Source organism: Rhamphochromis sp. 'chilingali' (assembly GCF_963969265.1).
Source record: "Rhamphochromis sp. 'chilingali' genome assembly, chromosome: 15".
In the NCBI taxonomy this organism is placed as follows: Eukaryota; Metazoa; Chordata; class Actinopteri; order Cichliformes; family Cichlidae; genus Rhamphochromis; species Rhamphochromis sp. 'chilingali'.
Window position 1 is genome coordinate 2,301,235 of NC_137942.1, and position 14,628 is coordinate 2,315,862.

The following is a 14,628-nucleotide window of genomic DNA, read 5'->3' on the forward strand; positions in this document are numbered from 1 at the left end:
ATGATGCAGAGGAGAGCCACAGGAGTGGCAACTTTTAATTTTGACCTTAAAAGTAGAAAAAGATATTTGCTGGACTTGAATCCTGAACCTTTTAGATAAAATATGATGAGACCATAATCAGAGCTCTCCAGCAGCTGATGTCTGAAGACCCTCCAAACTAAAAGGAAAAGAAAAACACACAGAGAGCAACAGAAACTGTATAAAAAGGTTAAGGAAAGCCCCAGAACACACTCTGGTTCAAAATGAAGTTAAGTTCTAATTAATACAAAACCTTACATTTAAATAATAAATGTCCACTAATAAAATATATAACAATAAAAAGAAGACTGTATGTATGTATGTATTAAACACATGCACTAGCTCTCTGTAGCTTTAAAAAAGGCAGCCGATGCTCAAACCTACAGATAAACTTCACTACCCAGAGGCTCTGGCGAGAGAGGGTCGCGCAGGATTATGGGTAAATAGGAAGTAAACAAATACACGTGTAAGATGGCGCTTTCAGAGCGGTCCTCGGTTCAGGGGTCAGTTAAAGAGGTTTTAAGGGAGTTCCAGGTGTCGTTTTTCGCTCTGACTCGGCTCCCTTCGTTTCCCTGGACTGTGAGTACGAGTCTGGCCGAACTTTATTCAGAAATCTCCGCATTTTAGCACCAAAGCAGCCTCTGCCTGTGAAACATGAGTAAAGCAATGCTTGTAATCAGTCAAGGGACCTCCCTGAATAATTTTGGTCTCAGTTCATAAAGATAATCTTTATTCTTTCTTTTAATTTGTTTTTATGTTTTCAAATTGGCCACGGGCTCTCTGAGCCTGCTTCTGCCGGAGATTTCTTCCTCTTAAAGGACATGTTTTCCTTTCCACTGTCGCCCAGTGCTTGCTCGTAGGGGTCGTCTGATTGTTGGGGTTATGGTGGGTCTACCTTAAATCAAATTCAAATTTTCAAATTCAAATTTTATTTGTCACGTACACAGTCATACACAGTACGATATGTAGTGAAATGCTTGGACAACTGCTCGTGACCTAAAGAAAACAAAAAAGGAAAAGGCTATGAATAAGATAGGAAATAAATATGAAAAATTAAAAAGGGTAAATTTAACTAGGAAGGAATAAAATATAAATTAAGGTTAAAAATGAAATAACTGTACAACACAAATTAGAATGAAGGGTAAATTTAACTGGGAAGAATAAGATAAAGATAAATATATAAATTAAAGTTGAAAATAAAATAACTGTACAACAAAATACACAATATAGAACTATATAAGAATGTATGAAGAAATCTAAATATAAATAAATATATACACAATAACAGCAGCTGTACAAGTATTAACCGGAAATGAAGAATATAGTGACCAGTGTTGTGCAAAACCAAAGTCCAGAAAGTCCAGTGTGTGTGTAAGAACCATATGTGTGGGTCAGTACTGTGTGGTGGTGTGATTGAGAGACCGTATCGCCTGCGGGAAGAAGCTCCTCCTCAGTCTCTCTGTGTTGGTCTTCAGGGAGCGGAATCGCTTTCCTGACCTCAACAGAGAGAACAGTCCGTTGTTGGGATGGCTGAGGTCCTTCACGATCTTCCTGGCCTTGGTCCAGCACCGCCTGCTGTAGATTGAGTGCAGGTCAGGGAGCTCGGAGCGGATGGTGCGCTCAGCTGACCGCACAACCCTCTGTAGAGCTCGTCTGTCCTGCATGGTGCTGTTCCCGAACCAGGTTAAGATGTTTCCCGCCAGGATGCTCTCTATGGTGCACGAGTAAAAGTTCCTGAGCACCTTGGAGGGCAGTTGGAAGTCTCTCAAGCGTCTGAGGTGGTAGAGACGCTGTCGGGCCTTTTTCACCACGGTGTTGATGTGACAGGACCATGACAGGTCCTGCGTGATGTGAACTCCGAGGTATTTGAAGCTGTCCACTCTCTCCACTGGGCACTCGTTGATGACGGGGGTCTGGTAGTTCCTCTCCTGCTTAGTGCTGAAGTCCACTATCAGCTCCTTTGTCTTACTGACGTTTAGAAGGAGGTTGTTCCTCTGGCACCAGTTCTCCAGATTCCTAATCTCCTTCAGATAGGCCGTCTCGTTGTTATCAGAGATCAGGCCCACCACGACGGTGTCGTCAGCAAACTTGATGATGGTGGTGGAGCTGGTAGTGGCCACACAGTCATATGTGTACAAAGAGTACAGCAGGGGGCTCAGAACACACCCCTGGGGGGCTCCAGTGCTGAGAGTGGTGGAGGCTGAGACATGTCCGCCCATCCTTACTGCCTGTGGTCTGCCAGTTAGGAAGTTGGAGATCCACTGACACATAGATGAGCTGAGTCCCAGATGCTCCAGCTTGGTGGTGAGTGTGGAGGGAATTATGGTGTTAAATGCAGAGCTGTAGTCTATGAAGAGCATTTTAACATAATTCCCCCTTCTAGTGTCCAAGTGAGTGAGTGATGTGTGGAGGAGATGAGAGATGGCATCGTCTGTGGAACGATTTGGACGGTAAGCGAACTGTAGTGGGTCCAGTGTGTCTGGTAGTGAAGAAATGATGAAGTCTCTGACCAGGCGTTCAAAGCACTTCATCACTACTGAGGTGAGGGCTACAGGGCGATAGTCATTGAGAGAAGCAGGGTGGGGTTTCTTCGGGACAGGAACAATGATGGACTCTTTGAAGCATGTGGGGATCACCGACTGAGATAAAGAGATGTTGAATATCTCAGTGAACACAGGAGCTAGCTGGTATGCGCAGTCTCTTAGGATACGACCTGGGATGCCGTCTGGTCCTGCTGCTTTCCTGGTGTTCACTCTCTTGAAGGCTCTCCTTACTTCATGCTCGGAGATGACGAGCACGTTTCCGGTGCTGGCAGTATCTTCCTGTCTGCAGCCGTTAGCGCCGCTAACACTAGCATTGTTGGAGACCTTAGCTGCAGCCTCGAAGCGAGCATAGAAAGTGTTCAGCTCGTCTGCCAGAGTCACGGCCGCGTTCGTCATACCGGTTGTTGGTGCTTTATAGTCCGTTATTGTCCTTAGTCCCCGCCACAGGCTCCTAGAGTCACTCTGTTGGAGTTGTGACTCTAGTTTCCTCCCGTAGCGCTGCTTCGCCTCTTTCACCGCCCTCCGCACGTTATATGACGCGGCTTTGTACGGGTCCATGTCCCCCGTCATGAGTCCCGTGTTGTAGGCAGCGGTGCGGGATCTCAGAGCATTGCGGATGGTTTTATCCACCCACGGCTTCTGGTTGGGAAACGTTGTGATAGTCTTTGTCTCCACGGTATCATCCGCTAGTTTCCCGATGAATCCCACAACCGCTTCCGTAAACACGTTGACGTCATCGTCGGAGCTGTTTCTGAACATGCCCCAGTCTGCGTCATCGAGTGCGTCCTGTAACGCGGCCACCGATTGATCCGTCCAGCGCGCGACCTTCCTCTGAACCGGAACTTCCTGTTTTAGCCTTTGTTTGTATTTTGGCATGAGGAAGATGGCGGCGTGATCAGATTTGCCAAACGGGGGGCGGGATTGTGCCTTGTAGCCGTCCTTGACCGTAGTGTAGCAGTGGTCCAGTGTCCTTTCACCCCTGGTGGGGCAGGTGATGTGTTGATAAAAGTTCGGCGCTGCGCGTTTGAGGTTGGCGCTATTAAAGTCCCCCGTCACAATAAGCGCAGCGTCCCGGTGTTGTGTCTGGTGCTGTGTGAGTGCCTCATGCAGCTCGCATAAGGCGGTGACCGTGTCCGCTTGTGGTGGAATATAAACGGCACTTACAATGACCGATGTAAATTCCCGAGGTAGATAAAAAGGACGACACATGATGGACAGTAGTTCCAGATTTGGTGTGCAGGAGCGTGTGAGAGGAACAACGTTCGCACTGTTGCACCAGTTGTTGTTCACCATTAAACACACGCCGCCTCCCCTTGACTTCCCCGAGTCCCGTGTCCTGTCCATGCGGTGAACCGAGAAGAACTCGGCCGGCTGGATGGCTTACAATATAAGCGCCTTGAGGCGAGTGTTGTGATTTGGCGCAATGTGAATGACTTTAGCCTTCAGCCTCCCTGGGAAAGTCTATGCCAGGGTGCTGGAAAGGAGAGTTCGTCCGTTAGTCGAACCTCGGATACAGGAGGAACAATGCGGTTTCCGTCCTGGTCGCGGAACACTGGACCAGCTCTTTATCCTCTCCAGGATACTTGAGGGTGCATGGGAGTTTGCCCAACCAGTCTACATGTGTTTTGTGGACTTGGAGAAGGCATTCGACCGTGTCCCTCGGGGTGTCCTGTGGGAGGTGTTGCGGGAGTATGGGGTGTCTGGCCCATTGCTACGGGCCATTCGATCCCTATACAACCGTTGCAAGAGCTTGGTTCGCATTGCCGGCAATAAGTCGGACTCGTTCCCGGTGGGTGATGGGCTCCGCCAGGGCTGCCCTTCGTCTCCGGTTCTGTTCATAATTTTTATGGACAGGATTTCTAGTCGCAGCCAAGTGGCGAAGGGCTTTCGCTTTGGTGGCCTCAGAATCTCATCTCTGATTTTTGCAGATGATGTGGTTCTGTTGGCTTCATCGGGTGAGGGCCTCCAGCTCGCACTGGAACGGTTCGCAGCCGAGTGTGAAGCAGCGGGAATGAGGATCAGCACCTCCAAATCTGAGGCCATGGTTCTCAGCCGGAAAAGGGTGGAGTGCCCACTCCGGGTCGGGGATGAGTTCCTGCCCCAAGTGGAGGAGTTCAAGTATCTCGGGGTCTTGTTCGCGAGTGAGGGAGAAGGGAGCCGGAGATCGACAGACGGATTGGGGCTGCAGCTGCAGTAATGCGGACGCTGCACCGGTCCGTCGTGGTGAAGAGGGAGCTGAGTGTAAAAGCGAAGCTCTCAATTTACCGGTCGATCTACGTCCCTACCCTCACCTATGGCCACGAGCTGTGGGTAGTGACCGAAAGAACGAGATCGCGGATACAAGCGGCAGAAATTAGCTTCCTCCGAAGGGTGGCTGGCCTCTCCCTTAGAGATAGGGTGAGAAGTTCGGCCATCCGGGAGGGGCTCAGAGTAGAGCAGCTGCTGCTCCACATCGAAAGGAGCCAGCTGAGGTGGTTCGGGCATCTGACAAGGATGCCCCCTGGGCGCCTCCTGGGTGAAGTGTTCCAGACATGTCCCACCGGGAGGAGGCCCCGGGGCAGACCCAGGACACGCTGGAGAGATTATATCTCTCGGCTGGCCTGGGAACGCCTTGGTATTCCCCCGGATAAGCTGGAGGAGGTGGCTGGGGAGAGGGAGGTCTGGGCCTCTTTGCTTAGGCTGCTGCCCCCGCGACCCGGCCCCGGACAAAGCGGATGAGGATGGATGGATGGATGGATGGATGACTTTAATTGAACTTAAAACGTGACTTACACAGAGGTTGAACTTTTTATCTGCTTACAGTTTGTAGAAAAAGACCTTCAGAGCAGCGGGTCATCAGAGCTCATTTCTCAGGTGCTGAAACAGGTGAGTGTTCCTCCATCGTGCTGCAATCATAAAACAGCTTCGTCAGTGTAATGAACAGTCACATGTTTTTACAGACGTGCCTTCATCCCCTGTGCCGGAAGTTTCCACCTTCAGTCAGATACAGGAGGCTGTTTCTCTCCCAGCTCATCAGACGGGTAAGGAGAGGTTAACTCTCAGATTATTAGTTGAGCTTTTTTTTTCTCTGGGCAGAAAGATGTTGAAGTACTCGATCACAGAGTCAAACCCGGCTGTGTGCTTCCTGGTTTCTTCCTCCACAGCTGGAAGCTTCAGGCTGTGAACCCCTGGATGAGCTGTACGATGCTCTGGCTGAGGTGGTGGGCGCTGAGGAGACCATGGAGTGCTACAAGAGCTACCTGCTGGTACCGCACACAGAAAACCCCCAGTGTCACTGTTACCTTTATATCAAATTATTTGTTTTGTGCCATAAAAATATCACGATCTGATTTTCGGTCTGAATCGCCCGGCCCTACTTTTGCCAGCTGTTGCTTGCAGGAGTCTTAATTTGAAGTGCAGCGATGTTTGTGTCCTGCAGCCTGCTGGTGGCGCCGTGAGCTTGATGGAGAACATTGCTCTGATCTCAGAGGGGACCACCGGGCTGGTGACGTGGGAGGCGGCTCTTTACCTGGCAGAGTGGGCTCTGGAGAATCAGCAGGTCTTTACAGGCAGGTAAGCGGAAGGATCTGCAGGTCGTCGCCCTCCAGGTGGAGCTTCTGCAGCTTTTAAATTTGCTCCTCCTCCTTCAGGACGGTGCTGGAGCTGGGCAGCGGTGCGGGGTTGACAGGTATCACCGTCTGTCGGTCGTGCAGCCCAAAGCGATTCATCTTCAGCGACTGTCACTCCACAGTGCTGCAGAAACTCAGAGACAACGTCCGGCTGAATGGGCTGAGCGAGCAGACGACCCCAGCGGTCAGCGTGGAGAAGCTGGACTGGATGGCAATCTCAGAGGAAGAGCTGAGGGAGATCGGAGCTGATGTCATCATCGCCGCAGGTCAGATTTTTGGAGATGGCGTGGACACACATTCACACACCTCAGTCTGTTCTGGATTTTGTGGAGCTGTTGACAATCTGCTTTCTCAGATTTGGAGTTAAAGCAGATTCCTGTTGTTTGTCGTGGTGCAGACGTGGTGTACGACCCCGACATCGCAGGAAGTCTGGCGAAGCTGCTGTCCATCGTCCTGAGGTGTTCGTCTGCCGAGGGTCTCCCTCAGGTCTTCATCTGCTCCACGATAAGGAACCTGGAGACGTACGGCGGCTTTAAACAGCAGCTTGGTAAGACAGCGCTGAGGAGGAGGCGGCTGTGGTGAAGATGGTTCAGATTAATTCAGACTTAAACCTGATCAGAGTCTGGTTTACTTAAACCTGACGTTCTGCTGTGGCTCTTTGGCTCATGCTAACCTCACGTGATCGACCTCATGCTCGAGTCTGAGTTTCATCAGCCTCGCCCACAAAAACACGTTTTCTGCCTGAAATGAACAGTAAACATATAACACAAGGGGAAAAATACTGTGGTTTGCTGTAGTAAGTAGTTCTTTAACCAGCTGTGCACAGTGTCCACAATTCATGAAATTCATGAAGCAAAAAGGACCTGGAGACAGCTCACAGGAAACACTCAGACGTTCCAGTGTCGACAAAACGAGACTGCAAATCTGGCCAGATTTGATCCTGGATACTTCCTGGTTGCAGTGGGAATAAATAAGTTGTTTTTGAGGCGTGCTTGGGGAATTATGAAGATGATTTTATAGAGATCAGGATTTTCGCAGTGCAGGACGTTGGTTTGAACGAAGTCATTGTTTGTTTGTTTTGGCAGAAGCTGAAGGAGTCGGCCATGAAGTGATCCCAGCACCCGTCAACCACGTGTTTCCTTATAACAGACAGTCGGCTATAGAGCTCATCAAACTGCGCAGATGACACGAGGGGAGCATGATAAAGATTTTATTTACAAATGTACATCCTCATCGTCATGACAACTTCCTTTATACATTCAAGTGAAGAAAGAAAAACGCCAGGAATAAAAAAAGAAGACCTCAGAAGACTTCGTCTTTTCACCCACTGATCCATTTAAATTTTAAATGTACATTTATCAGAAAACACCCAAACAAACAGTTTTGTCCTTTATGCTCTCACTCTGCTGTAACTGGTGCTCATCTCATCCAGGCATTCACTGGATACTGGACTCAAAGGCTGGGCCTACTTTATTCCATGAAGTGCTCACCAGGCACAAAAGGAAAAAAAAGGCTTGTTTCCATGGTGATGTCTACTGCACGTGCCCAGTAGGGCTTACAAAGCGAGACTTTCATGAATAAAAAAAAATGGTTATAAAACTGCAGCGCTGTCTAGCTCTCTAAATAGAGCCAAGGTTATCTCGGAGCAGTGATTAGAGGCAGGACGTTCTGGTCCCAGTTGTCATCCCAGCGCTGCCCCCTGCTGGAGTGGAGGTTCCTCCTGAAGGTTCCCAGTTTGCCGTCTGAACTGGGAAAGTCTGACAGGAGAGTCTGGAATCATAAACGTTCAGCATTATTTGAAAGAAGTCAAAAGAGCGTGTCGATCACCTTGTTTGTTTTTTTGAGAATAGAAGAAAGAAGGTGGAGTGCTAAGGTATCAGCTAACGCTAGCTAGCTAGCTACCATGCTATATAAATAATTAGCTATTAACTTATTTATCTGTAATATCCAATTAAAATCCTAGAATTTCACCCCCAAAACTGTGGCTCCAGCTTCTTGGACAGTCTGTTAGTACAGTCACCTCACAGCAGCCATGTTTTTGGTCACATGATGTTATTAAAAAAAGCTCCAACAGCACAAACACGGTCCAGAGGTCCAGTTCAGTTAGCCGAGGTGAAGCCTAACGGACATCTAGCTGCTACAGCCGCCTGTGTCACCCTCTCATCACAGATGTGGCCACTTCACTCCCACTCAGGCTTCAGAACCCACAAAACCATCTTTTATATACAGTCTATGCTTAAATCGTGTTGTACGGTATTTTCAGAGAAGAATAAATGTTGGTAGATATTAGAGTCCATATCAGGGTCTGCCCGAATCTTTCTCCTGATCATGTGACTGGTTTACAGGCATCTCTCACCTTCAGCTGCTCGGCGAGCTCTGCAGAGTCTTTGAAGATCAGCCCGTTCTCCTCGTGCTTCACCAGCTCATCCAAGCTAGGAATAAAAATAAAGCCGAGTCAGGTTTAATTCACGTTCATGAGCTTACTGGAAGCACATTCTCATCTCCAGTTTAAATAGGTGGACATCAACACAGAGAGGGAAGTATTTACAGAGGTCACTGATGAGCATTTTACTTTGCAACCAGCGGAGTCGCCCCCTCCTGGCCACTAGAAAGAATGCAGGGTTAAGAGGTCGGCTCACCAGTTGAAGTGGACGGCGCAGACGGGGAGGCAGCAGCCGAACATGTCCACCACCTTCATGGGCAGATCCAGACCGCTGGACGACTTGTGGAGACAAACACCCAGGTCTGCTGAGCCTGGACGACAGAGAAGGAAACTCCTCCAACGACCTGCAGGAACCTTTGTGTGCAAACACGAGTGAGACTAAACTGGTCGAACAGACCAAAATTAATACTAAAATACCTAAAAGCAGAGGGTAATCTTCTGCCTCCAGCCAGGGGGTGCAGATCTCCACGTGCTCCAGGTGCAGGGAGTCGATGAGCTTCATGTAGTGTTCCTTCTGAGGACCCTTACCTGCACAAACGCACAAAAACACACAGAGTGGAAACATGTTCTGAATAAAGGAAAATCTTCTAATCTGTAAGCAGCGAGCTGGACTACCTGTGATCACGCAGAGTAAAGGTGGTAAGGAAGCTCCTCCCCTAATGAAACCTTCGTACTCTGGTGGGAACAAACAGGCGACAGGTGAGGAAACACGTTTCATGGATTATTTAAACGTTCGTTTCTGGAACAGCAGGTCTCACCTTCGAGGGCCGTCAGCAGGATGGAGAAATCTTCGTCCTCTGCAGAGAAAAAATGTCCTGAATCAGTGATTCAGTGTTTCCAGAGATGAAACACAAGGTGCAAAATAAAGTGAAACTGGCTGAATTTGGAAAATTTTACATTCTGTTTACAATAGAAGCTGCAGCCAGAAACCTTCAGTGAGCGTCCTCGCGCATCCCGACATTCCCGCATCGTGTTTACGTCGATGATGAGGAACACCGGGAGTTTAATTCCCCTTTTCCACGAAAAAACTTTATTTATTTCCGCACTGAGATCACGATCTCTTTACCGAGATTCACAGCAGGACTTAAAGCGAAACCGTTGCTCCCAAAATCCTTTCCTGTAAATCCTGAACGGGCCGAGGACGCCGCTGAAGCGGAGGTCACGACCTCCAAGCAGTAACTTCTGTTTTGTTTCTGTTTCTTCCTGATCATTGAAATGTGATTAAAAACCCTGCAGTGAAGCTGCCTGTGTGTGAGCCGCTGAAGGAAAGTAAAAGCTTGTGAAATTAAAAACAAGACTTTTTGAACTCCTGAGATGAACGACTTCAGCAGAAATGTTCGAACAGCAAACGCAAAACAAAAAATCGGTTTGCAATCAGAAAACACCAAAAGCTCGCTGTGGTTTTCGTTCTTAAATGGGGGGAAGCGTCTCTTCCTCAGACCTGTCCAGCTGGTGCTGCTGAGCAGCAGCGCTGGTCGCTCCGCCCTCAGGGTCACGGTGCCGTCAGCGGGGTCACGAACTGAGAAGATGGTCCTCTCCGCCTCAGACCTGAGAGAGTAGGTGAGCACACAGAGCTGATGTGTTTTTTTCTATAACAATAAACTGAACAACCGAGGAAAAGCCGACAGTAAAACTCTGCAGCTCTACGATTGCACACATTACACAAACTTCCTGTTTTGTGGGCGATCAACAGTGTTTCACAGGAACTGCCCCCCAACAGCGTCATCACTCACCCCGCGTGTCTGAACTGAGGATAGACGGTGGCGAGCCTCACGAAGAGCTCGTGCTGCAGCTTCAACGGAGTCTCTCTGAAGATGGAGGCCGGCCGGTCGTACAGAGTCGTCGCCCTGCAAACGTCAAACAGTAAAATGTCGCGCTGCGATCCAGAGTGAGAACAGAGTCACTGCGGTTAGTTTACTGGTTTTTATTAACTGCATTAAAAACTCGGCCCTGCAGTGAAACACAAACGTGAACATCAGGAGCCTCACAGAGGACGGATCACGGGACCGTCCACAGCAGAGCCGAGACTTCGAGCAGGTACGAGTTATGTGAACACATCGTCCGCAGACCTGGAGCAGCGTCTCCTTTTAACTCCGCTCCTTCAGTGTCTCCTCAGGTGTCATACACATCACGGCCTCCAGAGGCCGCTAGTGAGACATCTGACCTTTGTTTCAGTCTTTCTTTCCTTCATCAACTTCACTGTAAAGTGACACGTCTGCATGTTTTTATTGGTGTGTTGTGAGAATCTTCAATTTCAAACATCTCTCAGATTTTCTGCCACGAGCATTCGTCAGTGAATGAAAAACAGCCATGCAGATAATAGAAAGAGAAAGTCATACTTGATGCCCCAGTTTTTCTGCAAGTCGACCTTCATGGCGTTGGTGACGCACAAGTTGTGAGACGCCAGAGGGCCAAAGAAGCGCTCGTACCTGAAAGACGAGAACGAAAGCGCCCGTCAGAGACGACAGAGACAGAAACACCTCGGATCAGGATTTAACATTAAGTATTTTTATCACAGTCCTGAGGATCAGGACACCGCAGAGCGCCACCTTCAGCCTCTCAGCGGTACTCACCACTTTGCCAGTCGGACTATGGGATGCGCCGGGCCGTGGCTCAGCGCCATGATGGTGTAGCCGTAGTTGTGCCAGTCGATGATGAATCTGCTGCCACGCAGCAAACACACGAACCAGGTCACTGCGATGCTGGGCAGCCCAGGAGGATTCTGGGAAACAAAGGCAGTCGTTGATGTTAACAGAGTGAAGTATTTATAGCAGAGTTCTTTATCGTTCCTCTAGAGTTCATTTAACTCTCAAAATAAATGTTTTTGAGTCAAAATGAGGATTTTTGTCTTAATTTAAACAAATAAAAAAGAAGAATGGATGAACCAGTGTGATGTTTACGTCTGTACGTGAGTTATTGTTCCCCCTGTGAGAGTCACAGGTAACACACCTGCATCAGAACATGCGCCTGCAGCTCCATCGTCAGCAGGACACGGAGCAGCTGCAGGGACTGAACCGTCACCTTCGTCACATACGAGACCACTTTCGGTCCGACTGCGAAACAGGAAACGGGTTCATTAAAAAACAAACAGTAAAGAATCACATCCTGTGACACCTACCTCGGACACCTTTCAGCTCTGCGATGGGCACTATGGTGATTTTCTCCTCGCTCAGCACGTCTTGATGAGGTTTGGTTTCTGAAAAACAATCACAGCACAAATTCTTCACTTTCACAGCCGACACGGGAATTTTTCAGGCACGATGAAACGACTTCCTGATTGTTTTTAGTCCAAAGCTCACATTTCGTTTTTTGTTTCTCAGAACAACCGACTGTTTGTCTGAAACTCTTTTGGTTTTCAGTGCTGTAGAAACAAAAGGTATTTCTTTTCTATCAGGTCATGTTTATAACGCACAGCTGAAATGAACCCGGCTCAGTTAACCTGGATGTGCTGCACCGAGTTTACGTTTTAGTAATTTTAATAGAGTACGTGATATTACTTCTTTCAAACACCACCCTTACAAAGAGGATCGGCTCCATCTCGGATCACTTACAGCGACCTGCTTTGAGGTGTTTTCTGTCTGTGGTCACTTTTTTTTCTGCATATACTTTACAGTCACGTCTTTTTCTTTATCTAAAGTTTGATTTATCTCAACCTGCTGAAAGCACCAGTTTTATACTTGGATCAAATATTCTTTTCTTTAGATTTTTGATTTGGAACTTTTACAAGTAACGACATGTAAACGCTGCTTCTTTAAAATACCACTCCTTATAAATCCTACAGGCAGAGCGCTGCAGTATTGATGGAGGTGTAGAAGTTGCAGCACATGTTTCAGGAACAAATAAACTCGCACAGTGAACCACCTCACTATACAGCTCCAACAGGATGTAGACGCTTCAGTGTTTGTTTCCCCCAAACCTCCAAACATTAGGAGGTATGGACCACCTCTGTCACTCCAGCCCTCCTTCACTACATCCAGAAATATCCTCAGAGGTCGTCCTCTTCTCCTCCTGTGTATATCCAGTATATGTACGCTCCCTCCTCTGCACACCTCAGCCTCTCTGACTCTGAGATGTCCCTCTGATGGACTCATTTCTAATCCTTGTCTCCACCCACGCCGCCCTGCCTGCACGTTCTTCTTCACCTCCTCTTGTGCACTGTATGGATGATTGACCCCAGGTATTTAAACTCATCCACCTGCACTGGCTTCTCTCCTCACATGTCCACCTGTCAACATGTCTCTCTCACTCACGTCTATTCTGTCTGGATTGTACCAATTTTCATTCTTCTTCTCTCCAGATCATACCTCCACCTGCTCACTACTCACACTACAAATCACAGTGTCGCCACAGGGACTCCTGCCTACCCCCATCTGTCTGCTGACCAGAGTGGGCTCAGGGTCGATCCCTGATGTAGTCTCACCTCCACCTTAAACCCACCTCCCCACTGTCTCTCTGTCCTCATACTGGTACGAGGATACGCTGGTATCGGTACCTACCTGAACATGTCGGTACGAGAAGTGAAAGAAGCTGACTGTTTGATCTCAGCGGCAGGTGGGAAACAGGTGAATCAATGTGTCACAGGAAGCTTCAGTCTCACCTGAAAACCCCACGAAGGTCACATGGTACCCGTGTTTACTCAGGGATAAAGCGTGATACTGCATCCGAGGACTGCGCCCGATGTCCCCCAGCACCAGCACACAGACCCGCCGGGAGGTCCCGTCGTCCCGCCGCCGTAGGCTGCGGCCCCACAGCGGCAGCAGCGCGGCAGCGACCGCCAGAGACACCGCGGGCCACCTCACAGCCGAGTGTGGCGCCAAAAGTCCCGCTAAAAGCGCCAAAACCGTCAGGGAAACTGCCAGCAGAGCCGTGCAGGAGCAGCGCGGCGCCATGTTTGTTTGAGATTTGTGATGACGCGGCTCATCACAAATGGGCGGGGCTTGATGTTTAAAGGAAGCGCGCATCGTATCGTGACGCGTTCATGTGCAAACCAGGAACTTTCAGTCTCAGCCGTCAAAGCGTGTGTTAACTTCTATTGTTATCAAAAGATTATATTAAAAAACCCACAAAGAAAAAATTAAAAAGTAGGGCTTTGGTAGCACATTTACATTTTGTTTTTTAAAAAAGAAAAATCTCAGAAACATCTTTTCACAAACATTTTGGAACAAAGAATAAAAAGTTTGACTGAGCAGATTTTTGTGAATATATTTACACAATTAAACATTTGTTCTGAAGTTTTGTGCTTTTCAAATGTGAAAATCTACTTTGTATTAACCAATCTCTCTTTAGGATATTTTCGGTTCTATTCTTCATTTAGAAACAGGAGGATATAATATATACACATCAGAATCAAAATAGGATTCAGGATTATACTTTACTGTCATTACACATGTATAAATACAGTGTAACGAAATACAGTTTGCATCTAATCAGAAGTGCAAGAGCAGTAAGTGCAATACTTTCTTAATCCCTGAGGAAATTATATTATACACATATACACGTATAAGAATGCGTGACATTGATATGTAATATATGTTTTCTAGTGCCTTCCAGAAAATATATTCATAAAATGTATGCATTAATATACTATAAACAAAATTGTTTAAAAAATCTAAATAATAACATATACATATTCATCAATTTGTAAATGAGCCTGAAAATTGTACTCGTGCTGTCCACACTGTATTTTTCTGATGAAATAGTCTGACTTATTATCCTGGAAATGCCCTGCACACATAAACAAAAACAAACAAACAGAAACAAAAGAACCAAAAAATTAAACATTACTGAAATAAGAAAACTGCCTTCAGATTTCTAATTTTTCTTTGTACGTTGTATTTACAAAATCATTTACATTGTAAGCAAATTATTGAGAAATTTACTTATTGTTACTTCCGCTTGTAAATAATTTTAAAACCAGACTGATCTTCTATACTAACCTTTTGTGGTCAAATATTCTGGCTCCCTGCGCCGCCCCACTGGAAAATCCCGCATACATAAACCTCACCTCACTGTGGGA

The 14,628-nt window shown here is 47.5% G+C and overlaps 2 protein-coding genes across 3 annotated transcripts; one reads left to right on the forward strand and one right to left on the reverse strand.

Moving 5' to 3' along the window:
• The first annotated feature begins 447 nt into the window (after positions 1-447).
• On the forward strand, positions 448-7,543 carry eef2kmt (eukaryotic elongation factor 2 lysine methyltransferase). Of its 2 annotated transcripts, none has more exons than XM_080905512.1 (8): positions 448-597; positions 5,364-5,426; positions 5,501-5,581; positions 5,705-5,806; positions 5,980-6,113; positions 6,191-6,435; positions 6,567-6,716; positions 7,255-7,543. In XM_080905512.1, exons 1-8 carry the CDS (start codon positions 490-492, stop codon positions 7,353-7,355), a joined length of 984 nt encoding a protein of 327 aa, XP_080761638.1. In that variant the 5' UTR covers positions 448-489; the 3' UTR covers positions 7,356-7,543. The 2 variants fall into 2 exon arrangements, with proteins under 2 accessions (XP_080761638.1, XP_080761639.1); XM_080905513.1 differs by having other exon boundaries at positions 5,528-5,581.
• Positions 7,382-13,539, reverse strand: alg1 (ALG1 chitobiosyldiphosphodolichol beta-mannosyltransferase). Its single transcript, XM_080905511.1, has 13 exons — positions 13,210-13,539; positions 11,731-11,808; positions 11,562-11,665; positions 11,186-11,334; positions 10,952-11,041; positions 10,346-10,459; positions 10,054-10,160; positions 9,371-9,409; positions 9,228-9,287; positions 9,030-9,140; positions 8,809-8,923; positions 8,526-8,601; positions 7,382-7,939 (listed from the first exon to the last, which is right to left on the reverse strand). Exons 1-13 carry the CDS (start codon positions 13,499-13,501, stop codon positions 7,805-7,807), a joined length of 1,470 nt encoding a protein of 489 aa, XP_080761637.1. The 5' UTR covers positions 13,502-13,539; the 3' UTR covers positions 7,382-7,804.
• Positions 13,540-14,628: the final 1,089 nt, after the last annotated feature.